This window comes from Octodon degus, unplaced genomic scaffold, assembly GCF_000260255.1.
Source record: "Octodon degus isolate 3935 unplaced genomic scaffold, OctDeg1.0 scaffold00060, whole genome shotgun sequence".
Classification (NCBI taxonomy): Eukaryota; Metazoa; Chordata; class Mammalia; order Rodentia; family Octodontidae; genus Octodon; species Octodon degus.
The window spans coordinates 2,005,557-2,032,222 of NW_004524636.1; the positions used below are offsets into that span (position 1 = coordinate 2,005,557).

The 26,666-nt window shown below is 42.2% G+C and overlaps 2 protein-coding genes and 2 pseudogenes across 3 annotated transcripts in view; all 4 read left to right on the top strand.

The window, feature by feature from the left end:
* The window catches only part of Atrn (attractin), a 195,647-nt gene extending 169,501 nt beyond the window's left edge, over positions 1–26,146 (top strand). For both annotated transcript variants that reach the window (XM_004634258.2, XM_023718635.1), the window contains 5 exons: positions 3,939–4,000; positions 14,858–14,936; positions 17,063–17,170; positions 22,500–22,614; positions 25,258–26,146. In XM_004634258.2, coding sequence (XP_004634315.1) covers positions 3,939–4,000; positions 14,858–14,936; positions 17,063–17,170; positions 22,500–22,614; positions 25,258–25,382 — 489 coding nt within the window. In that variant the 3' untranslated portion in view covers positions 25,383–26,146. The remainder of the gene's footprint in view (positions 1–3,938; positions 4,001–14,857; positions 14,937–17,062; positions 17,171–22,499; positions 22,615–25,257) is intronic.
* Positions 5,390–6,394, top strand: LOC101567892 (annotated as a pseudogene).
* On the top strand, positions 18,393–18,814 carry LOC105742564 (annotated as a pseudogene).
* LOC111817520 (phosphatidylinositol N-acetylglucosaminyltransferase subunit Y-like) lies at positions 18,789–19,047 on the top strand. The gene has a single exon (XM_023718638.1). It carries the CDS (start codon positions 18,862–18,864, stop codon positions 19,045–19,047), a length of 186 nt encoding a protein of 61 aa, XP_023574406.1. The 5' UTR covers positions 18,789–18,861.
* Positions 26,147–26,666: the final 520 nt, after the last annotated feature.

A 26,666-nucleotide genomic window follows, 5' to 3' on the forward strand; every position in this document is an offset into this window, starting at 1 on the left:
TTTTTTTGGTGGAACTGGGGATTGAACTCAGGCCCTTGTGCTCACCAGAGAAGCATTTATTCCACTGAGCCATCTCCCCAGCCCCTGTCTTCTTTAGAAGCAGTTATAAATTCTTTTACTACAGAGTTTTTTACAGATTGGGTTTCCTCTCTATGTTTCTGTATTTGATTCTTTAGTTCAGGTGCTATGAATTTAGAGATTTCTTTTCTCATTTCAGACACTAATTCTACTTTGAGTTCCTTTAAACCTTTCTGTAGTTGCTTATTTACTTCCTATGCTATTAATTCATGTGTTTCAGCTAAGCTAGCATCCACTACATTTGTTCTGGTTGGGCATTGTGTTTCCTCCATATGTTTCTGCATTTGATTCTTAAGTTCAGAATCTGCTATAAATTCAGAGTTTTATTTTTTTTAATTCCAGAAATTAATTCTGCTCTGAGTTCCTCTATATCTTTCTACTGTTGTTTATTTACTTCCGATGCTATTAATTCATTTATTTCAGCTGAGCTAGTGTCCTCTGCACTTGTTATGGTGGGCTTGAGACCTGAGATTGCATTTTGCTCTTTGTCTTTATCATTTCGTTTAACACTGACCTGTGGCCTTTGGTGTAGAGTTTTGGTGCAATTATGTTATCACTTAATGAAATTCAGGTACTGATATACCAAGTTCTAGTTCATGCAGTTGTGCCTGGCTTGGGTTAGGCTACTGTACCCAGCTCCTTACTGTTGTTGCCCCTGGAGGTGGGCCTGCTGTACACGTCTGGTAAGATGATCTGTTCCTGGATTAGCTATGTGGTTTTGACCTTAGTCTCACTGCGGGGACTTTAGCTGCAGGGTTTTACCTCAAGCCTGTATGCTAGGTCTGGGCTGGGTCTGGAGGGATATGAGGAGCCGGGGCAAGAGAGCCCAGAAGCTCTCCCACACACTCACCAGTGTTGTGTTTTGATGGGTCTGCAGGATTCCCAAGAGTGCAGCAGAAATTCTTACCCAGATAGCAGGCTGCGCTGGGTCTGGCCAGCCAGGGGAGGTCTGGATAACAAGAGCAAAGGCCTCTTATGCAGTGGGCCTGGGCTTGGAGCGGCAGGTGGGCTCAGGACGGAGCAGAAGCTCTTCCCCACCCTCGCAGGGCCTGGGGTTGGTCGGATATGGAGGGCCCAAGACCTTTCGTTACTTTTAGTATCAGAAAATCAACACTTTCCGAATCATGAAGAAAAAAGACTATTACCTTGAAAAATGAAGCTGAAAAGAATGAAAAATATTACTTTTAATTTTGTTAGCAAAGTTTAGACTGTAGTCACAACCATGGCCAGTTCTTGAAAGAAAACTCAATCATGTCTTGCTGAGTTTGGGGGGAAAAAAAGTCATCATTTTTCACCATTTCATTTATCCAGCAAATATTCATTTATTAAGCATGTGTTATGAACACTGAGATATAGTAATCAATGTGACAGATACAGTTCCTGCTCTTCGCCCTCATAGATCTTGCTCTCTAGTAGAAGAGACTATAAATCACCTTGGAAATAAAGTGGATAGGGACAGGAGCACACTGAGCAGTCAAAGGTGGGCTTCAGGAGTAAGATGGGGTGGAGAGCTGACAGCTCCAGGGTGGAGCCCTCACTCCAGACTTCTCAGCAGCTGAAAGTCATGGTCAAGGTCTTTTGGGTTTCTCCAGAGTCTTCATAACGTAGCCTTGAGCAGAGTTATGAGGCACTTACTCTGTCTGCATTCTTTACCCCTTTTTTGGCTTCTCACAGGACCAATTGTCTGCTTATTCTTCATTTATCAGTAGTTCTGTGTGAGCAAACCCTTTTACTAAAATCTTAACTTTCATGAGGTTTGTGGTTTTGTGTTGTCTGATGCTGTGTTTGTAGGAGCAGTCCACTTTATGCTTATCACTGGATATTTTCCTTTTTTTTTTGAAACAGGGTCTCATCATGTAATGCATACTACAGATTCACTTATGTAGCCAAGGCCAGCCTTGAACTCATGACACTCCTCCTACCACAGCCTTCTGAGCACTGGTACAATAGGTGTGTGCTACCATGCCCAGCTTATTACCAGATTTATGCTTATTACTCTGGACAATTAAACATTGCTCAAGTATGAACCAAGAGCATAGATCAGTAGTAGAACATTTGCTTACCATGTACAAGACCCTAGATTTGATTCCCTGCATACAACAAGGAAAATTTATCAGTATCATTTCTCACAGCATTCCCTTTTTTTTTCTTCCTTTTTTCCAGTATTGGGAATCAAACTTGGGACCTTGTGCTTCCTACGCAGGCACTTATGCCACTGAGCTATTTCCCCAGCCCTGCAACATTCCCCTTTGCTCTCAGAAGTTTGTAGTTTGGATAGTAAGTTCCTCCAAGAGAAGATGGCTAGATATTTCTAAGTGAGCAGTGAACATTCATAAACATGTTTACACTATGGCTTTTGCTTGTCTCACAACCTTGTGAGTGCAGAGACCTAGATGATCAGTGATAAGAGCCCCCTGCAGAGTCTTGGGTACCAGCCACACTGACAACCAGTCCCTGTGAGCCTCTTTATTATGACCTGGTATGTCCTGCTGCAGTGCGCAGTCAGCCTAAGGCTGGGGGAGCTGCCCTGAGGAGTGTTACCCGGCAACACACACAGACATCTGACGGGGTCTCAGAAGGAGCCCGCAGCATTCAGCAGTGAGCAAAGCATCTCAGAAATTTCTGGAAGTGTAAATTCCGAGGTTGCACTACTGTGTCAAGAGAGTTAAATCTAAACAGAGCTGAGAAGGGCTGGAATCTGTGTTCTTTTCCTTCTTTGTGTGTTGTAATTTGGAAACTTCATGCCCCAGGACTGATTAACCTTACTTAAAAGGCAGTCCAGTCCTTCAGTATTAAAAAGTTTGTATGTGAGGACCATGGCCATGTTCAGCAGGCTTTCTTCTCTCAAAGTACCTTGTTATTTGGTACTTGTTACTATAAAAATGAAAAGAGAGTGGGTTTTTGTTTATTTACCCTAGGAAGTCTGTGTTACTTTTATTTCTGATTTAGATGATGGCTAGAGGTATGACACAAAAGCTTCAAGTTCCAGAACTGGGCATGGTAGCATACGTCTGCAATCCTAGTATTTGGGAGGTTGAGACAGGAGGGCCCTATAAGTTAGTATCTTATCTTGTTTATTCATGGTTGTTAGTATTTTATCGTGGTTGCACATGGCCATGCAACCATGATAAGATTTTATTACAATCTGGTAATAAAAGCTGCATGTCAGTAGTATCTTATTAGAGTTGCTGAAATACAGCTGGGAGCATTTATATTTTTGGTATAAAGAGTGTTGAAATAATAATAAAATTATTTAAGTTTGAACTGATAATATTGTCAGTTACAGTCAATATGGCAAAACTTGAAACATTTTTTTAAAAAATAGGATACTATTTTGTGAGTACATACATGTTGAAGCAATGAAGGGTGTAAAAGCCTACATGCCTTAAGGTAGATCCAGGAGTTGCTTTTAAAACAATGAGGGGAGCCCTGTGTGTGAGGGAGGCTGGGGTGGCAGCCGGTGACTTGACTTGACACATTAGCCATCAGTGGAGGAGCTTTCGGGCTGAAGAAGGCGCGACTGCAGGAGGTGATGGAGCAACCAAGACTGCTATGTATTGGGGTTGATAGTGATATAAAAAATGAAGCTAAGGCACTTTGCTGTAAGTGAAATTAGTATATTTAAAATGTAAAGCCTGTCTTTTTTGGAGAAATGTGTCACTAAGTCATTCAATTGCCCAGGATGGGTTCAACTTTGTGATCTTCCTGCCTCAGCCTCCCTGGGTGCTGAGGTTACAGCCTTGTGCAGCCATCCCTGGCTAACACCTATCTTTTAACTCATCTCATGAAGTAAGTAGGTTGAGTCAGCAGTGCGTTTTGTGGCCTCAGTAAGTAACCCGCCACCTGTTTTTCTGCCACAGATCGCCTTCTCCCAGCACAGCAACTTTATGGACCTGGTGCAGTTCTTCGTGACTTTCTTCAGGTAACTTCCCTTACACTAACCAAGTGTGCTTTCCATGATTACCAGCTCATAAAAGATTAAAAAAAAAAAAATTGTTGCTTCCATAGCAGATCAGACTTCATTTATGTTCCTGAAAAAAGCTGCATGTCAGTTAGAGTGGTATAATCCATCTAACCTGTTGAAATGAACACATGTAGTTTGGACATTCTGGCTGTGGAGAGGGAAGCTGTGCATGTACCTTTTACTAAATTATAGTTAAGTTCTCATGGGAAAATTTTTGAGCTAAAAAAATAGTAATAATGGTTACTGATGTATTGCATGTATTCCGCATCTTGTCTAGGAAACCTTTCTAGTGATTATCCAACTTTTTAAAGTAATAATCCAGTGATTATCACTTTTAAACTTTTAAAAGTGATTTTTTTTTAGTCCCATGGGATTCTCTTTTATTTTACAGTTTTTGTTTGCTCTAAATTTTTTTGAAAATATTACATAGAAACAATGGAAAAAAGACAAGTTCTTCAGTCCTTAACAGTGAAAGTAGCAGCAACTACTTCATCCCTTCTTAACATCCATTTTTAGTGGAGCCATACCAGCATTCCCATTTTACTTTTAAAAATTATTTTGTTAGTACAGGTTTGCAGTACCTACTGTTGACATTCATTTTAAGGAGTTGATGCGTGTACATAACACATCTTGGTTCTTTTTTCATCTCCCTCCCTTCTCCCTTCATCTCTTGGTTCTTCCCCCAATTTAACCATTTAGCTATTTTTTTTCTTCTTCACATTTACACTAGTTCTTCATTCTTTCAGGTTCATCTATTAATGTCCTGTAGAACGTGAGGATTTATTGTCTTACATTATCTTGCCCAGCAACTCCCCCCACACCACAATGAATAAACAGTCCTCTTCTTCCACTTACTGAACACAAGTGTATTGCAGTGCTTGGCCAAATCAGTGGCCTCTGCTTGTTATTATGGCCATACAATTCTTATTTACAGTGATTTGAACTATTCTTAGACTTCATTTCTCGGGTGAAGTTTCACTCTTTTCATATCTCAAAAGTAATATTATCCATTTTTTGCTTTTAAATTGTTTTTTTAATGAACCCACCCTAGTTTATGCTGTATTCTTCATATATATTCCCTCCTTTCATGGAAGCACATTCTTCCAAAGGTTTCTGAGGAAAAGTACATGGGAGGTAACTTTTCTGCACGCTTTGCCAACTGAAATGTCTTTGTTTTTATGCTTATAAGCTGATTAAGAATTTGAATATGAGGTGTCATGGCTGCCTCCGGAATCTAGAATAGTTTGCATCAGTAGTGAGGAAGGCCCGAGGCCCACATCCCGAGACCTAGCGAAGTAAAGTTGGGTTTTGTTTGGTTGAGACGACAGTTTCTCCAATTCCTCGGCAATGGTGGCGTCCGGGAGCGGTATGGCTCAGAAAACCTGGGAATTGGCCAACAACATGCAGGAAGCCCAGAGTATCGATGAAATCTACAAATACGACAAAAAACAGCAGCAAGAAATCCTGGCAGCGAAGCCCTGTACTAAGGATCACCATTACTTTAAGTACTGTAAAATCTCAGCACTGGCTCTGTTGAAAATGGCGATGCATGCCAGATCAGGAGGCAACCTGGAAGTGATGGGTTTGATGCTTGGAAAGGTGGATGGTGAAACCATGATCATTATGAACAGTTTTGCTCTGCCTGTAGAGGGCACTGAAACCCGAGTAAATGCTCAAGCTGCTGCATATGAGTACATGGCCACATACATAGAAAATGCCAAATGGGTTGGCCGCCTTGAGAATGCAATTGGCTGGTATCACAGCCACCCTGGGTATGGCTGTTGGCTTTCTGGGATTGATGTGAGCACAAAGATGCTAAACCAGCAGTTCGAGGAACCTTTTGTAGCAGTCGTGATTGATCCAACAAGAACAATATCTGCAAGGAAAGTGAATCTTGGAGCTTTTAGGACATACCCAAAGGTCTATAAACCTCCTGATGAAGGACATTCTGAATATCAAACTATCCCACTAAATAAAATAGAAGATTTTGGTGTACATTGTAAACAATACTATGCCTTAGAAGTCTCATATTTCAAGTCATCTTTGGATTGAAAATTACTTGAGCTGTTATGGAATGAATACTGGGTGAATACGCTGAGTTCCTCTAGCTTACTTATTAATGCAGACTATACCACTGGTCAAGTGTTTGATTTGTCTGAAAAGTTAGAACAGTCAGAAGCCCAACTGGGCCGAGGAAGTTTCATGCTGGGTTTAGAAACACATGACCAAAAGTCAGAAGACAAACTTGCCAAAGCTACAAGAGACAGCTGTAAAACCACCATAGAAACCATCCATGGATTGATGTCTCAGGTTATTAAGGATAAACTATTTAATCAAATTAACATTGCTTAAGCAGTCACTGAGTAGTGCTTTTGGCTGAAAGCTGGTATGTGAAAAATATTCAAGTAACACTTTTAAAAACCTGATTAGAAGTATAAGGTGCTCTGAAGTGTCCTGAATATTAACATCATATAATAAAACCATAAAATGAAAAAAAAAGAATTTGAATATGAAATTTTTAGGTGGAAAATAATTTTCCACTATAATTTAGACAACATTGTGCTGTTTCTTTTGACTTCTAGCATTAATGTTGAGGACTGTAGTGCCACTCCTTGTACAGGATCTCCCTCTTATAAAAAATTTTACATTTTGCAGCAACATAAGTAGAAATGGAAGAGGTTAAATAAAATAATCAGGCACAGAAAGGTAAACAGTTGATATTCTTTCTTCCATGTGGAAGCTGAAGTTGTAGATCCCAAGAAGTAGAAAACAGTGCTTAGCAGAGCTTGTGGAAAGTGGTGGGTGTGAGGGCTGGGGGGGGGGATGTTTCATGGATACAGGGGAGAAGTTGGATGGGAAGAATGACTTCTAGTGTTCTGCAGCACAGCAGTATAACTGAGGTTGGCAACAAGTAATTGGATATTTCATGATAACTAGTAGAGAAGATTTTGACTATTTCCAATATAAGGAAATAATATTGTCTGAGATGATAGATATGACATTTCTCCTTATCTGATCAGTATACTTTATATACATGTATTGAAATGTCACTTGTATCCCATAAATATGGTAGAGTGGGATGATAGTAATAATGGTAAAGCTGATGAGTGACTCTAGTACAAGCAGATGGTTGGGATCCATTCTTGGGAAGGGTCAATTGTTTAAATCTGGGACTCACAGCACTCACACAGCTTCATGTAGGGCTCCCAGCCAGTAGAGTGATTGCAAGGTCAGCAGCTGTGCTGGAAAGACAGCCCTGAGGGGTTTGAGCTAAAGGGAACAGGCCCTGCCTCCTCAGACAGAAGCGCAATCTGGCCTAAATTGGCCTGGATTTTAAAAATTGTGGCAGCAGTACCCTCCTCATCCTCCTCCCACTTCCTGCTGTTGTCTGCATCAGCACAGATAGTGATTCTGATTGCTGCCTTTATCTGCTAGCACGAACCGGGACACATGTTGACATGGACACTGCTCCGAAATTGTACATCCTGAAAGAAAACTGCAACATGAGATGCACTCAGTGGCCGAATTGTGACACCTAACTCCCTGCTCCCCAAGGGCAAGACCAAAACTAAATAATGAAGAAAATATTTAACATTTGTGGGATGCAGTTAAAGTTGTACTTAGAAAGTATAGCTTTAGGGGCTGGTGAGATGGCTCAGTGGTCTAAAGCACCTACTTAGAACAAGCTTAGCAAAGCAAAGGGACCACGGTTCAATCCCCCAGCACCACATGCCAGCCAGCCCGCCCCCTGGTGGGCTGAGCTGGCCACACACACACACATAAATAAATAAAAAATTTAAAAAAAAAAATAAAGTATAGCTTTAAATCTGTAGCTCTTAGTCTTAGCTGCATCTAGAGTCATCTGGGGAACTTTGATGTTTAACCCACATCCCAGGGATGGAGATGGAGAATCCAGCCATTTCAGAGCTCCCCTGGTAATTCCATTGTGCAGCTAAGGTTGGGAATCACTTCTTACATTAGAAAAGAACCCTCTCAACAGAAAGAAGTGCCAATTAAAACTAAAAAATGCAATAAAAATGTAATATGAATAAAAACAAAAAATAATGATCTAGGGAAAGTACAATAAACAGGATTAAAAGAACCAAAGTGGATCTTTGGTGGTAGGGGGCTATGTTGTTATTGTTGTGGTTGTTGTTGTTGTTGCTGAGACAGGGTCTCACTAGATAGCTCAGGCTGGCCTTGAACTCATGGTGATCCTTGTGCCTCAGCCTCCAAAGTACTGGGATTACAGAGGCATGTACCACCATCCCGGGCTAAGAATGAATTTTTGAAGAAATATTGATAAATGACCAGTGTTGGAAATCTAGGGGGTTGAGATGTGCTTGAAGTCCTACAGACATTTTTTTTTCCCCTTTAGAAGAGTACCTAGGGAATAAATTTGAAAGTGTAACAAATGGAGTGGGAACATTTTTGAAAGCCCAGCTATATACAATTTTAAAAACGGGTACAGAAAAAATAAGAAAAATAGTTCTATATCTCATTTTAAAAATATATACAAATAAGTTTCTCTACAGTAAAAACTAGGCCTGTGTGTCTTCATCAGTCACATAATTTTCCAAGGGAAAAAAAAAAGTTGCTAATATTAATCAATCTGAAAGATCAGAAAAAGAAGAAATACTCCAATTCATGTTTGGACCAAGCTCAACCTGATATGAAATAATATAAGAAAGAATTTATAAGTCAGTCTCACTCATGAGTAAGGAAGCAAAATCTGTGAGTAATATGAAAAGGCTACTATATCATGACCCAAGGGCGGGGGAGATGGTTCAATAGAGTTCAATCCCTGGTTCTGCCAAAAAAAAAAAAACAAAACAAAACACCAAACCAAAAAAAAAAAAAAAAAAAAAAAAAAAAATAGTATATCATGACCCAGTTGGATTTATATAGGAATTAGAAGATTGATTTAAATAAGACAAGCCAGGGCTTGTCAAATAGCTCAGCAGATTAAATCGCCTGCAAGCAGGCACAAGGGCTGGGGGTTTGATCCCTGGGTCTGCTGTGCCAGCCCTGCCCCCAGGGCACACTGAGCTAGCAACTGAGACTGGGCGTGATGACTTGCACCTGCAATCCGAGCTCTTGAAAGCCTGTAAACAGGCGGATCACTATGTAGTCCAATCTAGCAGTGAGACCCTGAACATCCTGTAGACCCTTCCCTAAAATACAAAATAAATAAATAAATAAATTCTTTCAATTTCATTCTCTAAAAATTATTATTCTTAGTATTTTGCTATTTATGTTCCCACATTTTTTTCTGTATGTATATTTGTTATGGGGACATAACAAGTTATGGTTTGTGTCTAGGTGTCCCCTGAAAGCCTCATGCAGTCATGGGGTGGCTTCTGGAGTTTGTGATTGATTATTGTGAGTGTGGATGCTGCGTCCACCCTGGGGCAGGTAATCTGCATTACAATGTGAGGAGGGAAGAGAGGCTAGCTAGCAGCTGCTGCTTCTCCCTTTGTTCTTTGCCAGGGCCATGAATGGCTGTCCTCTGCCATCTTATTTTCAGTAAGTAGCCCTCAGCTGAAGAACTTGCAAGTCTCAGTTCTGTGATTACAGATATAGCCATCTGCTATTCTGCCTTGGTGTATGGACTGAAACCTCCACTAACTGAGCTACATAAACCTTTCCTTCCTTAATTCTGGGTGTTGGGTAGTTTGTCCCAACAACGAGAAAAGAGTAACTGAGACAATACTGTTCAAAATTTATGAAATGGGCTACTCCTTTCCTCCCATGGTGTTTTATACTGTGTGTATTAGTTAGTTTTCCTGTCACTGGGACAAAGTGCCTACCACCCATCACTTATTGGAGGAGAGATCTATTTTTCCTCACAGTTTTCAGTGGATTCACACTATGGTCACCCAGCTCCAATACAGAAATGGCATGGCAGAATGTGTGTTAGAGGAAAGCTGTTCACCACCTGGCAGCCAAGAAGCAGAGAGAAAAGGAAGGAGACTGAAATATACCCTCTCAGGGCACACTTCAGTGACCTGCATCTTGTAACGAGGCATTCCCTTTAAATATGAGAGTTTTATAAGACAATTTAGGTCTAAATGCATCATCTTACCGATGGTCCCCAAAAGTTTCATGCCCATCTCATTATGTAGTGTGCATTTAGTCTATCTCTAAAGAATCATCAGAGGTTTAACACTGCTAGCATTGCCAAAAAGCCCAGATCCAAAGTCTCTCTGCAATGCTAGCCAAGTTCTTAACTGTGAGACCCTATACAAAATCAAAAAGAAAGTTAAGCACTTCTAACATATGTCACAGGATAAACATTCATTCCCATTCCAAAAGGAAAGGATAGGAATAGGCAGAAATGAGATCAAAGCAAGACCAAAACTCAGCAAGGTAAACAGGAGATCCTGTAGCTGTATCTTCACACTTGGGGCGGGTTGTGGTAAAGTGTGAGTTCAGAAGTTAGACCTTGCTGGTTACAACTCACCTGGCCTTTCACTTGGACTGGTTCCCCTCACTTTCTATATAACTTTCCTCTGAAGACATTGCATGTTCCAGACATCTCCAGCTTCCTGGGACTACACAGTTTAGCTCTGCTCACAGCTCATGCACAGTCCCCTCATGGGCTCCTAGAAAAGACTGACCTTGTCATATGTTTTTAACTGGCCTCCCAGGACTTTTTCTGAAATATGAGTGGAAGCTTCTGTGGCCCATAACTCTTACTTTTGGCATGCCTAAAAAATCAGCACAGTCTGGGTAGCACCAAGGTTGAGCAGTAGTTAGGCCCCCTTGGACCATGACTGGATGGCCTCTTAAGTACCTGGATGGCTGAATTTAGGGATGCACTTCCCTACACAGCCCTGAATGAGTAGATATCCAAGAGACTCTCTTCCTAAAGATTTAGGGTTTTGTACCCTTGAGCCTACAGGAGATAAGGTTTTGCTTTTTTCTGAAATGTCCTTGAGTCATCTTTTCTATTAATCTGATGAAAAATACAGTAGTACCTCAGTTCACAAATGCTTTTGTTTGCAAATAGTTTGTTTCACAAACATACATTAGGCAAAATTTTGTTTTTGTTTATGAACTCTCTATCCAGTAATGAACATGAACATAGCCATTTTTCCCACATAAAAATCGATGTGGACATGTTTTCCAGATTCATGGAACACAGTTTATAAACTGAGCTATCATTATAATTGACTTCCTTTTTGGTGCTAATCTTTTTAGCAATGGTCTCTTTTGGTCCAACTTTGTAGGATAAAACTACAAACTTTTCAATCATTGAGCTCTGCTTTTTCTTCCTAGTTTTCACTGTAGATCTGGCTAAAAGCAGCCAACAGTACAAGCTAACCATTGGGCTGCCCTAAAATTTTCTCTAATAAATTAATTAGTATGCTACCCTTAATCTCATTCTCCTGTAGTCTCAGGACATGGACAAAACAGACAAATATTTTGTCAGAATGTAACACATGGCCTCTAGTAAGGTTGCCAACAGAGTCCTTGTTCCCACCTGAAACCTCCTGAGCCTAGCCTTTTTACTGTCCACACTCTTGTCAGCATTCTGACCTTCGGAGTCCCAACCAGAATTTCTCATCACTCTCTGCTCACAGTACTCTACAGGTTCTCTATCCCATTTTTTCAAAGCATTGTATTTATTTATTTTTCCAAACCATTTTTTTAAGTCAAGGTCTTTTGGCTGAGTCTTACATTATCCTCAGTTTTTGTTGCATATGTCTTTGGATTTTTCTGTGACTGTCTTTCTGGGGTAGTGTTCTTATAATTGCTGTATCAAAATGTGAAAACACTGGCAGATGGCCCCTCAGAACAGTTGTACGAATTTACACTGCTACAGCAGGCATGAGCCTACCTTCTTCTCTTACCTCCTGTGCTTATCTACTGGAATAAAAATAGAAGGAAGCAGGGTTGTACATAGAACCAAGAAAAATATGGGTTATTTTCAGACTCTTGTAATAGTTCTCCCTTTTTCCCCCAACTCTTCAAATTGGGTACCCCAAGGACACTCCTATATCTGTACTCATCCCCCTGGTGACTTCATCCAAGTTGATTGCTTCAAATACCAAATAATGTGCAGATGACTCCCAAGTACCATCTACAAGGCACCTGGAATTCATGTATCTGCCCCAGGAATTCATGTATCTGCCCCAGGAATCTCCTGGTTGTCTAGTACACATTAATGGGACTCCTGATCTCCTGGTCTACATGTTCCACCCAGTTACCCCAAAACTTTTTTCCATACCCTACAATCAGACCATCAGGAGCTGTTTTTGTCTTTGAATTAGGACCAGATTCCGAAGTGCTTTTTACCCCTTGGCTACCACTATGGTTTGAGCTGCCATCATCTTTAGATTATCCCTCCCTGGTTCTGCCATGGCCCCCCAAATGGTCTGAAAATAAATTAACATCCTGCCAGGGAGATAGCTCAATAGTACAGCACCTGCATGGCAAGTGCAAGGTCTTAAGTTCAATTCCCAGTAGAAAAAAAAAAAAGAAAAGAAATTAACATCTCAACATCACAGTTACATCACGGATCTCTTTTTCTAGTGCACTTCACAGATACAGATCCATCCTCGGCATATTCTAGTGTCACCTTCTCAGGAAGGAAGCTCCAATAAATAAACAGGAAGGAAGTGCCCCTCATTCTATCCATCTGCTCTAGCTGTCTATTGGCAACCCCTTCCACAGTGCTATTTAGCAGGGATGCCTGCAGGTGAGCCCCAGTCTCCTGCCCAGATTATTCACCTGGTGGGAAAGAAAATAAGCAAGAGACAAAAGTGGCGGGTGCATCGCCAGTTGTTCTGAAGAACAAAAGGCCACAAGACATGCAGACTCTTGGTATTCATTCATTACATCTGAATCAGGGACAGTGGGGAAGGGCAGTGGATGTTTATGGTAACTACAGCGGGCTAGGAAGATCAAAACATTCTTGCAAGGACATGTACAGGACTAGAAGTGGGCAGTAAGAAAACTGTAGGTTTCCCAGGTACCTTATACCCTTTAGCAGGTCTTTTCCTGCTCTATGAGAGCCATAGCAGTCACTAGCCCGAGGGCTTCCAGCTGTGACCAGAAATGAGCAGAGTTTCCACGCAAACGGACAGGATGAGGAGAAGCTAACTGTCATTATAATCAGTTTATAATTTGTGGTCTCCAACAGCATTCATTTTTTTCCCCCTGAGAATGAAATGCAAGGCCTTGCACATGCCAGGCAAGTTCTGCCCCTAAGCTCCAGCCCTAGCCCCTGACTGTCCACTCAAGTGCTGTTGCTTTCCTCACCTTTATGACTCTCACCTTTTTTACTGCCTTCCAGCAGCCTCTCATTTGCCTCTGTGTGCTGTTGCTCTCTGCCTGCTTGTAAAGCACATGGTCCCTGGAGCCAGTGCTCTTTGTCCTGGCCATTGGTATAATCCATGAGGTGGGAACAGGAGTTGGCCTGCTAGGAATTTGATTACTGTGTAGACTATTGCCCAAGAGGCACAGAGAGCAATGAGGCCCCATAAGACACACTTGAAGGCAGATGACCAGAAAGGAGCCAGAGGGCGCTTCTCTTGTCAGAGCCTCTGTTGGTGGGGTCTGTATGTCATGCTGCTCTGGGAAGCCTGACTGCAGTCGGGACTGACTACAGTGGGACAGAGCGCTGTGTCTGCCTGGACTGTTTAGGGGATACTGCACAGCAGTCCCCTTTGACAAGTTACAAGTAAAAATGTCAACTTAAAAATTTTTATAGCAGTTATCTAAAGATTTTATTTGGTTCATTTTCCATTTTAAAAGGTCAGTCCTCTTTGTCATCATAACTTTCAAATCATCTAAAACCTTATCCCCCCCCCCGATTTATAGGTGAGACAACACTGAAATCTTTTCAGTTATAAGACCACTGAGGGCCTGCGAGATAGCTTAGTGGACTAAGCACCTGCTTTAGCAAGCACAGGGACCAGGGTTCAATCCCCATCCTGCATGCCACACCGGCCCCACATCTGGGCTGCGCTGAGCCAGCTGAGCTGGTGACCGAATCCAGGTGTGGTGGCCCATGCCTGTAATCCCAGCGTTAGGGAGTCTGAAAACAGGAGCATAATTATGAGTCCCTGCTGCATAGTGAGACCCTGTACCAAATACATTAAAAAAAAATATATATAAAAAAATATATATATATATATATATATATATATATATATATATATATATGACCACTGAGAGTTAGTTTTTGCCAATATATTTAAGAAAGTTATTGGCTTGAGTTGATCATCTTAAAAGTGCATTATAAAAATATATATAAATTTTGTAAGAATATTGAAAAACATGAAATTTTACATTAATGTACATTAATCAATGTACATACAATTCTATTTCTTCTGCTTACTGCTACTAAAAAGCTGATTGTTACTTCAATAAAGGCCTTTTTTTGGGGGGTACTGGGGATAGGACTTGGGACCTTACACTTGCCAGGCAGGCACTTACTCCACTGAGCTACCTCCCTGGCCTAATAATGAACTTTTTTTGTTTTCTTAGACTTTATCAGTAAATGTTTGCTGCTTTGATTATTGGCCTGCTTGTTATCTGTTGTCATTATCTAGAATTGTTTCTCACGTTTGGGGTTAGCGCATTGATTGGACATCCTGACAGGGCTCCTAGGAGCACACCCTCCTAGCACCTAGAAATCAGGCCAGGAAGCTCACTCCAAATCCTCCCATGAGCTCCGCTGCCTGTGAACTGGGGCCTGGCAGTGCAGCACTAGAGGGGGCTCTGAATTGGGACCTGCCCAGGTGTAGATGACAGTGGTACTGATTCTGAGGCTGGAATAATAATGTGTGCTTTCCTTTCTCATAGTTGTTTCCTCTCTTTGCTCTTGGTGGCTGCTGTGGTTTGGAAGATCAAACAAAGTTGTTGGGCCTCCAGGCGTAGAGAGGTAAGCTTCTTGAATAGAGATGAAGAACTCCCAGAAGAGCTTTCTCTCTGAGGCAGGTCACTTTGTTTAGTGATTACCGATAGAATGTGATCCCCTCTGCAGGATGGGGTTCTACAGCAGTCAGTAGACTCAAAGTAATCCGATGTGGAGCATCCTTAATTGTGCCACAGCCATGGCCACCCCTTGATTTGGCATAGCCTTCTCAAGAGCCTTTCATAAGAACGAGAATAAAGGAGCCAGGTGCATTGGTGCATGCACACCAATAATCTCAGCACTCTGGGTGGCTGAGGCAGGAGAATCACATGTTCAAACCCAGGAAAGGCCCGACGGGCAATTTAGTGATTTAGTGAAAACCTGACTCAAAAAACAAAAAAAGAGGACAATGGAACCATGTGGCTTCGTAATCCTACCACTTCGCTAAAGTCAGGCCTTGTTTCTTCCTCCTGAAACTAAGCCAGATGTTTGTACAGCAGTAGAACATTGTGCCTCTTTGCACAGAAGATAGAACTGAGAGAACTCTTCTTTCAGAGACAGAGTAAGCTAACAATACAAGTGGGAAACCTGAAAACTAAGCTTTTACCCTTGTGGTTCAGAATGTTTCTGTAACTCTGAACCTGATGATTCATCATGTATTTCATCATTTCCAGAAGATCAGTAGTGTTTTATATTGCCAGTCAGGACACTTAAAATCCTTGCACACACTATGCCCTGCTTGGAGTGCCTCTACCCACATCAGCTCCTTGCACTGCTCAAAGGCTGTGGAGTAGGAGCTGTACAAGGGGAGGAGCCCTGTCTCGCTGTGACTCCAGTACTTAGGTTAGCACAGAGCAGAGTGCTGGATTCTGCATGCAATTGCTGAGTAAATACATGGACTATCTTTCCTTTTTTTTTTTTTTTTTTTTTTTTTTACTTTTTGAGGCAGGGTTTTCCTATGTAGTTCACGCTGGTCTTGAACTCACTTTGTAGCCAAGGCTGGCCTCACACTCACAGTGATCCACCTGATCCTCCTGTTTCAGCCTCCCAAGTGCTGAGATTACAAGCATGCGCCACACCCCCAGCACCCATCATCTTTTTCAAATGTAAAAACCTACTGTTTTAATGTAAAAATTCCCTTTTAGGGCAGAGCCATAAGCTCTGCGGCCCAGGATTCTGTCTCTTACCATGGTTCCTAAGAAGCTCTGTATGTCGTCCAACTCAAAGTCTCAAGAACATATCCAAAAGATCTCTGATATCTGCAAGGATACATGGGTGACCGTGTACCATGTGCTTGACAGTGTCTTACCTGATCCTAATGATCCTAATGGTATCAAAATGGATTCAGAGAAGAGCAAACTGAAGCCCAGATATGTTAAGCACACCTTTCTTTTTTTCTTTCAACTTTTGTTAAGACAGCTTTTTTTTGTTCCAGGCTGGCCTCAAACTCACAACCCTCCTCCCTCAGCCTTAGTGTGGAGGATTATTGACATGCATCACCACAGCTTGTACACACCTTCCTTAAGGTTGTAAAGCTGGAGAGAGTTGGAACAGGGGTTCACATCCACATTTCTCTGAGTCTAGATCCCCTGCTGTTCCTCTGCTCTGCAGAATTTCCCATTCATAGTGAGACCCTGTAGATCCTGTAGACCCTGTACCAAATACATTAAAAAAAAAAAAAAAAAGAATTTCCCATTCATGTTAGCTTATGGCATCTCTGAATGAAGAGTTCTCTCAGTTCTCTCTGCTGTGCAATAAGACATGATATTTTGTTGCTATACAAATATCTGGTTCAGTTTCAACAGGAGCAAAGCAGGCCTGACTTTAGCCAAGTAATAGGGATATTAAGCAATAAGGCTTCATCAGTTTATGTATTTAACCTGCAAACATCAAAGCATAACAGCCACCCTTACTTTACTGTATATCTCTAGCAGGTAAAGTGCTTTTAAAGATACAATAATGTTATCACATGCAACAAAATTTAATAATTTCTGATGTTAACTAATATCTAATCCATGTCCATTTTTCCCCCAGCTATCACTTTAGATTTGATTTACTTGAATAAGGGAAGATAAGGTATTTTTAATATGCACTGCTCAATAATAGAATGCCCTTGATATTCATTGCATAATGCTTGCTATATTATCTATTAGCAACTTCTTCGAGAGATGCAACAGATGGCCAGTCGACCCTTCGCCTCTGTAAATGTTGCCTTGGAAACAGATGAGGAACCTCCTGACCTGATTGGGGGAAGTATCAAGGTAAGAACTTTATTTGAAAGTCCCCATAAGTTAACTCTTCAGAACTCAGACTTCTGAACCTGGTACATGAGTGAGGAAAGGACCTTGTTCAGTTTTTCTTCTTTTTCTCTCTTTTAACACTAAGCTAAAATGCTGAAGTGTCAAGTACTCTTCTGCGTTCATTTTCTAGTCTTTGGTCATGTTGTTAAGCAGTCTTATGTTCAGGGGATTTTCACATATCTGGTGCTCTTTTAAGTATTCTGAGGCAAAATAGTTTTTGATTTGATGTGATTTTTTTTTTGATGTGATTTTGATTGGCTAATTTTTGATTTGAAATTCACCCACCTAGATGATTGTTCTTTATATAATAGTATTCTTGGGGTGTTTTTTTGAAAGCAGTGAAATAATAACTTCCTATATATTCTGTGAAAAATAAGTATTTTGCCTCCCCCCAAAAATTGTAGTGATAGAACTTTCTTGACAAATGGTGAAATATGTCAGATAGTTTGGGAAAACAACTTTATATCCTGAATAAGACATACTTTTTTAAGATTACTGAGCTCCTAGAAAGAAGGCAAAACCTCCAAAAACTACTTTTGCTTTCTGCCTCTAAAAAGAATTAACAGTGAACCAAAACCAGAGCCTGGTTCCAGGCAGATAACACATCACAGCTTCCTGCTACAATGAAAACATCACCAGTTCCCGTAGGAGTCCCACAGCAGGATCAAGCAACTGATGATCAACGAGTACAAGAAGAGGCGGCCACAGTAGGAAGAGTTAGAAACAACAGGAGGTAGATTTAGACAGCACCGCACATGTTACAGCAGACATCTAAAGAACGTAATGCAGCTATGTAGGAAGTGTTAAAGGAAATAAAAAATCATGAAGATGATGAAGCCATGAGAGTCAATAACCAGTGGAATCTTGTAGAAATGAAAAATATAGTTGTTGAAATTTCTAAAATAACTCAGAAATAACATATTAGACACAAATGAGAGAATTTTAGAACTGAAAGAGGAATGTGAAAGTTACACAGAAAGTAGCACCAATTATAAGGTCATGCATGATGACATACAATATATGTACTTTTAGATTCCAGAACAAATAAATGGAAAGAAGTGGCAAAGATTTAATGACTGAGAATTTTCCAGAACTGATGAAACATATGTACATAAAGATCCCAAAGCAAAATATATCATACACAGGATTATAGAAAGCAAGCAAAAAGAAAAACAAGGGGGGCATGAGCGGACAGCAGCCAACAAGGGCGTCTGCGGCGCGGACCATGCTGGGTGGGCTGTGCCCAGGGGCCTGTCGGGAACGCATGCGCCTCTGTGGGCGGTGGTGCCTCAGGCGTTGCACGTTGCTGGCTCTTGGTTTGTGGTGGGGCAAGCAAGGGGCAGAGCAGCCTCCCTGTGCCTTCAACCCTGCGCTGCTGGAGTTCCTGGTGTGTTTGCTCTCCCAAGAAGCCGCTCCGATATGAAGCATCCACAAATGAATTGATCAATGAAGAGCTGGGGATAGCTTATCCAATTATTGATGGGATTCCTAACATGATACCACAAGCAGCTAGAGCAACGCATCAACAGAAGAAGCAAGAAGAAACAGAGCAGCATTGAATCAACGTTTTAAAAAAGAACACTGCTACATTTTCTTAATTTTTGTATACACTTTAAAACAGGGCCGCAGTGGTTTGTGAGTGAGGAGGCAGAATGCTTCTGTCTCTGCCTACTCTGACTGTGCTTATTCCACTGATCTCCTTAGCAAGACTGTTCTACTCAGCCTCTGTGGAGGAAGACTTCCCACAGGGCTGCACAAGTACAGCCAGCCTTTGCTTTTACAGTCTGCTCTTGCCCATCACCATAACAGTGTATGTGTTCTTCCACCTCTGGACCTGAATGGCTATTAAGCTCTTCAGGCATAATTGACACAGCCACAACCATGTGGCTATGTATTAAGTCCTAAGCACTTGGTGTTTGAAAGCTCAGCGAGGTGGAATGCTGGAGACCTGTTTAGTTTGGAGGAAAGTTGCTTTGCCTTGCTTAACTCAGTTTTAGGACTAAATGGCATAAGATGCAGAAGCTTTCATTGTACTTCTAGTTCTGCCCTTGTTTTTTGAAGATTCTGACTGCTGTATCATAATAAAATGTCGTGATGGAGATTAACTCCTCTAAGCATAAAAGAAAAAGAAAAGCAAGAAGAAAACTGGTGGATTTACCACAGTGAAACCACAGAACTCCAAAGACAATGTCTTAAAATCAATCAAATAATTGATTTACCTATAAGGCAAATAAATTGAAATCCATGTGCACTTTTGGTGGAAATATAAAATGATACAGGCCCTGTAAAACAGTATTGCTATTCATTTTTTTAAAAATTAAAAGAAATATATGATCTAACCTTTCCATTTCTGGATATATACCTAAAAGCAGTATCTCAAAAGAGATAGTTATATAACAATATTGTTCTTGTTTGAGACAGAGTCACTTTGTAGTACCGGCTGGCCTTAAACTCACTTGTGCAGTCCAGGTGGGCCTTGAGCTCATGGCAATCCTCTTGCCTTGGTCTCTGGTTCTCACTCTTGTTCTCCAATTGGACAACCAGTAGCATTAAATATTTCACTTGTCTTCCACATTTCCAGCCACTGCCTCACCTCCGCAATTGCTATAATCCACCGTCATTGCTCACTTTTTTTTTTTTGGTTCAATATTGGGGATTGAATTTAGGGCCTTCATACTGAGCTACAGCCTCTTTTTTAATGTTATTTTAAGAGTATCTCATTAAATTGCTGATGCAGGACTTAGTTTGTAATTCTCTAGCCTCACCCCTCTAAAGTTCTGACATTACAGGCAAGCAGCACATGCCTGGCTCCATTTTCTTACATAGATAGGCACTTGGAGTCCTCTCCTCTCCCCAATCACTCAGCAAATTGTGAGGTGATTTTTTTTAATACTGCTAAGCTATGAGCCTCATGAAGGCAGGCGTTCAACTGGATTTAGTTCATTTCTAGTATCAGGGAGAAGGTCTAGAACCACCAAAAACTTGGTAATTTTTTCTCCTTAAAATTTTTAACCGACTAATCATGAGTTTTACAGTTTTCTAGCACTCATATGCCAAAAAATCATGGTTTTTTGATTTTTGAATTATTTCTGTGTAGACTTTTATTAGTATGTTTTTAATAATGGACTATGGTTAAATTTCTAAAGTAAGGCTCCCGTAGTCATACTGCAGTATGATTGTATCATAGGCTATGAGTTCTCTTTGCTAGGAGTTTAAGGTTATGCTATTACAGTTGTTTTCTTTTTTGTATGCTTTGTCAGATTTTGACATCAAGGTTATATACTGGTACCTCAGTTCACAAACTTAATTTGTTGTACAATTTTGGAAAAGATGGCTGCATGCAAGCGTGTATGTATGTGTGCATGTATGTGTGTGTGTGTGTGTGTGTGTGTGTGTATGAAAGATGGCTACAGTTGTGTGTGTCACTCAATGCAGAGTTTGCAAACAAAAACAAAATTTTGCCAAACCACATCCGCGAACTAAGGTACCATTGTACCTATATTTTCATGGTTTATTTTATTAGACCATTGTTTTATTTTCAACTTTTTTATATTCTTATGTTTTAAATATCTTCTGTAAACAGCATGAAGTTTCTTAGTGTAATTAATTCAGTAGCTGGCAGGACTGTGGGTCCAACCCAGGGGCACTCTACCATTGAGCTATGTCCCATCCCTTTTCATTTGTCAGTTTGAGAGATGGTCTGGCTAAGTCACTGAGTTGCCCAGGTGGCACTTGATTTGCAGTCTTCTTGCCTCTGCCTCCTGCAGTGCTGGCATAACAGGCAAACATCACTGGGGCTAGCTTCATCCAGGTTCTTGCGGTTGCCTAATAACTGAATTTCCACCACTGCCATTTCACCCATCTGGTCGGTTCCCTGTACCACAACAGAGGAGTACTAGAGATTATTTTCTTCAATCAAATTGAAGAAATTTATGACATTTGTGATTAATGGTAGACAGAATTCTTTTTGGATTTTTTTTTTTTTTGTTTTGGTTTTGGTGTTTTGTTGTTGTTGTTGTTTGTTTTTTGGTGTTTGGTTTTTTGTTTTTGTTTTTGTTTTGTAGGCAGAGTTCTAAATGTGGCTCTCAGTTCCTATCTTCTGGTTATTCAGTCAAACCCACCCCAGGCATTATGAAGGGATTTTGTAAATGTAGTAAAATTCCCTTCATAGCAGTGCCTTTGGCTGGTGGCAGAAGGGGAAGCGAGGCAGGAAGGGCTGGGGGATCCATATGAGGAGGAGGAGGAGGAGGGAGCCTCCAAGAGAGGAGAATGGTTCCTGACTGACAGCCAGCAAGGAGATGGGCGTCTTTGCCCTCAGTGGATCTGCTGGGAGCTGAATCCTCCAACAACTAGAAAGAGTTTTAAATCCAATCTTCCCTGTCCCCCAGAGAAGAGCACAGCACAGCCAACAATTTGACTTCCACCTTACCAGCTGCACCTAAGAGAGGCTGAGCACTGTCCAGAGCTGATGAGGCCTGAGTTTCTAAGCAGAGAGCCCCAGAGCAGCACTCACTCCTGCTGCTAGGACTGTGAGGTGGTAAGGGCTGTTGTGTAAACAACTGAGTCTGCTGCTCAGCAACAGAAACCTGTGGGCATCTTTGCACATCACATCTCAAAGCCGCAGCAGAAAACAAGGATGTATTTTCCAGAGCCAGGTGCACCCAAAGATTCCATAAGAAACTGTCTGCTTCTTCCAAGCTCTTTCATCCGGGAGGCCTATTTACTTAATACCTGTAGACTGGTGAAATAAGTGAATTTACAAAAAAGTCTCCATAATCCCAAGATCTGGTATGAGCCAGGCATACAGAACTCACTGACAAATCTGTCAGATATGCACTGCCAGTCTGTGCCTTGCAAGTGTGAATTAGGATTTCAAGGTAAGTAAAAGTGCAGAGCCCAAGCCAGGTGTGGTTGTATGTGCCTATAATCCCAGAATTTGGGATGCTGAGGCAGGAGGATCACCATGAGTTTGAGGTCAGCTTGAACTACATACGAGTTTAGGGCCAGCCTGAACTACAAAACAAGACCCTGTCTCAAAAAAAAAAAAAAGTACAGAGCCCTGGTGAAGCCACCTAGACATCACCTCCAACAGTTCAGGCTTCCCTTGGGGAGGTAGATGCAGGGAGCTCTGGAGAAGGCGACAAGCAATACCATCCTTGTGCATGTTGAAAAACTAATGTGTCTTCCTCCACACACCTCAGATTGTCCTTGTAAGCACCAGTGAGCAGGACATATCTGGCTGGGTGAGAGTTGGAGGAACACTGCTTTAGGTAATTCTTTTCTTCCACAGACTGTCCCCAAGCCCATTGCCCTGGAGCCATGTTTTGGCAACAAAGCTGCTGTCCTCTCTGTGTTTGTGAGGCTTCCGAGAGGCCTGGGTGGAATCCCTCCTCCCGGGCAGTCGGGTAAGTCAGGGGAAAGACTGTCAGGAAGCCAGGCTTTGGAAGCTTCCCCTTTGCAGAGAGCAGGGTGAGCAAGTGAGATTGAATAGTGCCTCCCTGGAGTCATGACAAGGATCATGTCATATAACACTACTGTCACTTACATTCCAACTGTTCCTGAGGTCACCATTTCTTTCCCTGGAGAAGCCCAGCTTTCCCTACTGGGCCTGATGTCCTTAGCCTCTTAGAGGTAGGCGACACTTCAGACTCCTCTGGCTCTACTGTGTCCCCAGGCTCTCTTGTGATCTGGTCCTGAATCTAGGCTGTGCTCCCTATGCTCTGTCCTGCCCTCCTGTCATCTTCGCCATACCTTGGCTTATCACTGTCTCTTCAAGGCTTAATGCTTATACTAGTATTTCTAGGCCCACTCTGTTTCTTTTGCTTTTCACTTTTAAATAGAAATCCCAGACAAACATTATTATGTCATAAAGGAGATTCCTGAAAATTCACCTACAATTCTGCTATGCTAACACCCACCAATTTTTGTTGTTCTGTTGTCTTCCTAGCCTTTGCCAGCAATTTAGTTGGAATGCCTATATAGATCTAATTTTTCTTCTTCGTTCATACAACCATCATTAGCATTTTTATAGCTTACCACAGTATTCTACCAATGTTTGTACACCTTTCTGTTGAATACATGAGTCATAATTTGTATAAACACTCTCTTACTTGGAACACAGTGGCACTATGGTATGCAGTTTCTGGAAAGACCTGATTCATCATGAAGTACTCTGTAGGGATGCTTCAAGGAACACAGACATGTCAATCAGCCTTCACAGCCAGAGATCCTGAAGCTCAGGGTGGCCTTCGCCAAAGATGATCTAGAGTGTGAGGGGAAAGAATGTCCAGGATGTCTGGCCCTGAGCTACATGTCCCTTCAGAGTACCTGCAGACCAGAAGAGCTTCTGATCCAGTTTACATGGTAGCAGGGGTCTGTGGTGTCCTCACAGGGGAAATCTAGATTAGTGGGGCAACATTCAGTGTCCACTTCACCTCAGGATCCCTGGGAGTGGAGTCCCTGACTGAGCCTTGCCAGTGCTAAAGACAGCATGGCTCATGACCTGGCACCTAGGTGTAGAAGGTGTCTCCTACTGTGCTTTGCAAACACTGGCTGATGCACCCAGAAACAAGGTACCTAGTGGCAGCACACCTGCTGTACTCCCCTAACTGTAACTCAAGCTGAAGCCATGCCCACTACTCAAGGCCCACCCCAACAGTGAGGCCATGCTTGCCAATGCTTCCACACCCACTACTTTATGTGAATATTTCTTTGGTTTTTGTGATACCGGGGATCAGACAGAGGGACTTGCATACATAGGCAAACATTCTACTATTCAAACTATATCCCAGCCCTTTGAATTTTGAGATGGTGTCTCTAAATTGCCCAGGTTGGCCTTGAACTTGAGAATCCTCCTATCTCACCCTCCTCAGTAGCTAAGATTACAGGTGTGAGCCACCATATCCAGAAACTTTGAGGGAGGGGGCATGGACTGTGTTGGGGATGCAGCTAGGGCCTGGCACATGCTAAGCAAGTGTTCTCCTGCTAAGCCACACCGCAAGACCACTACCCACCCCTCAACTTGGTGCCCTTTTCTGAATTCCTAGAACATGATTCTGCCTTTGCCATAATACTTATCACTGCATGGATTCTCTACAGTGCCAACCATGAAACCAGGTACTTAAGAGCCATCCTTCCCTCCTCCCCATTTGACAGGCGTTGGCCAGGGGAAAGTAACTATGAATACCTCTGAGGGCATATCAGCCTCATTGGGGCTCTGCACCCAGGCTAGCCATGTCTGCAGTGTTAGGGGTCCAGCTTCCCTAGGAAGCTACCTTGCCCTGCCCCAAAACCAGGTTCAATACAATACAGAAGGAAAAGGAGACCCCAGTCTCTAAGGGAGGGGAATTGAGAGTAAAAGGTAAGAAATTTACATGCTGATTGGCCTTGGGGTGTTAATGCACTCATTTTACAAACAGACCTGACATAGGAGGATTAAAGAACCTTGCTTGTTCCAAAGCTTGCCTTGGGTCAAGAGTCTGCCCTGCCTTACACCATAATGTGGATATAAAAATAACCTATGCCAAGTGAGTGGTGTGGATGAATCTGAAGTTTATGCTAAAACATGCAGCTTTTTTATGCCACATTTTTTTTTTAAATGATGGTCTCACTGTGTAGCCCAGGTTGGCCTCAAAGTCACAGTAATCCTCCTGTCTCAGCTTCATGAGTGCTGGGATTACAGTTGTGTGCCACCATGCCTGGTTTTCTTGGCACCCTTTTGCAGGCAGGCAGGAGAAGGGGCATGCCTAGGGCATGGCTGCAGTCTCATTCCACGTTCCCACCATCAGGCAGACATCTGCTGACAAGCAGGCTATACCTTCTGTGTTGGAGGGTGGATACATAGGTGCATTTGCATAAATAAATCCTGGAAGAATATGAAATTAATGAAGGGATTTTCTCAGATGAGGTGGGAAATGTGGGGGAAGGTACCCATTCAGGGTTAGACTCTTCACTGTGTACTTAAAATTTTGCACCATCAAAATGTAAAAAAGAAATTTAAGAACAAAAGCAGGCTGCTTCTTGACACCCATGCTCTGTGTTCTCCCAAGGTCTCGCTGTGGCCAGTGCCCTGGTGGACATTTCTCAGCAGATGCCAATAGTGTACAAAGAGAAGTCAGGAGCAGTGAGAAACCGGAAGCAGCAGCCCCCTGCACAGCCTGGAACCTGCATTTGATGCTGGGCCAGGGACTCGCCCAGCACCGGGCACGTGCCCACCAGAGCCACCGGAGGGATGGCACGGGCGGGGACACAGTGATGCCGTGTGGGCAGGAGACTGGAAACCCTCAAAGCACCCAATTCATCTGCATGATCACAGACTTCTTTGATGGTCTCCCATCCGCATCCAGCATCTAACCTGTTATTTTTGCGTAGGAAATAATTTCTCTTCAGGTCCAGGGATGGTCTGCTTGTTGTGGAGGAGGCCAGCGTGGAGCCAGCACGAGAGCGAGTAGCGACACCCGGGTTTGCTTATGGAAGCTGTCCTGGGACTGTCTCAGCTGCAAAAACAGAAAGACGGGATCACAAGTCGACCTTCTTCATCTTCTGTTGTTCTTCAGTGTGGTCTTCTACAAACTACTCAGATGAATTCACTTGTTTTTATCTGAAGCCTGTGATCTTTTTTAAAGATGTGCTGTTTACGTTTGCACAATTTCAGCAGATCATCTTTCTTCCAGGAAGTAGCTTTTTTCTAGTTGAGAATTAATAATGTCCATCTCTTGAATTGTGTCAAACTGGCATAGAAGGGGGCTGTATGGAATGTCAAGGTCAGCAGTATTACCTAGAGTGTAAGTGGATGTAATAGGTGTTTTCTATAGCAACTTAAATTTAGTCTTAATCCATTTGAAATTCTTTCTTCTAATCTTCCTCTCCTCTCCCCTCCCCTCTTCTCCTCTCCCTTCCCCCTCCCTCCCCTCCCCTCCGTTTCTCCTCTCTCTCTCTCTCTCTCTCTCTCTCTCTCTCTCTCTCTCTCTCTCTCTCATCCAGATACACGAGCACGTGCACACACATACACACACACTAAGTGCCTAGACTTTAAATAGATCTAGCAATTGGAAAGTTAGTGAGCCTAAGTTTTTACATAATTGCATTCCTACATTCTTGTAAAATTCAGATAGCTACCATTGGCAGTCTGCTCTTTTTCTAAAACCTAATTTGCAACCAGGAAAGAATTTTCTCACCCCAAGGAACATTTGACCTAGCGGCAGGGACTGAGGAAAGCAGAAATGGACTGTGAATGCACCTGTTTTTATTATTCTCAAAAAGGACACTGTCGAGAAATTGCGGTCCCCATGTGGCACCTGCCCCTGCCTGGTGTCAGTCTAGTCCTGATGTTGGTTAGCCCTCTGGCCTCCTCCTGTAGGGCACCACAGAGGAAAGGACTCTTCCATGTCATGTGACTCATGTGAGCAGAATGGAGCATTGAGTGTGCTTGGGACATCGGGTCAAAGAACGGCTGTAT

What these genes read in the sequence shown, in the direction of transcription:
- LOC111817520 (XM_023718638.1), top strand. Translation starts at nt 18,862, where the DNA reads ATGCTTCTGTCTCTGCCTACTCTGACTGTGCTTATTCCACTGATCTCC.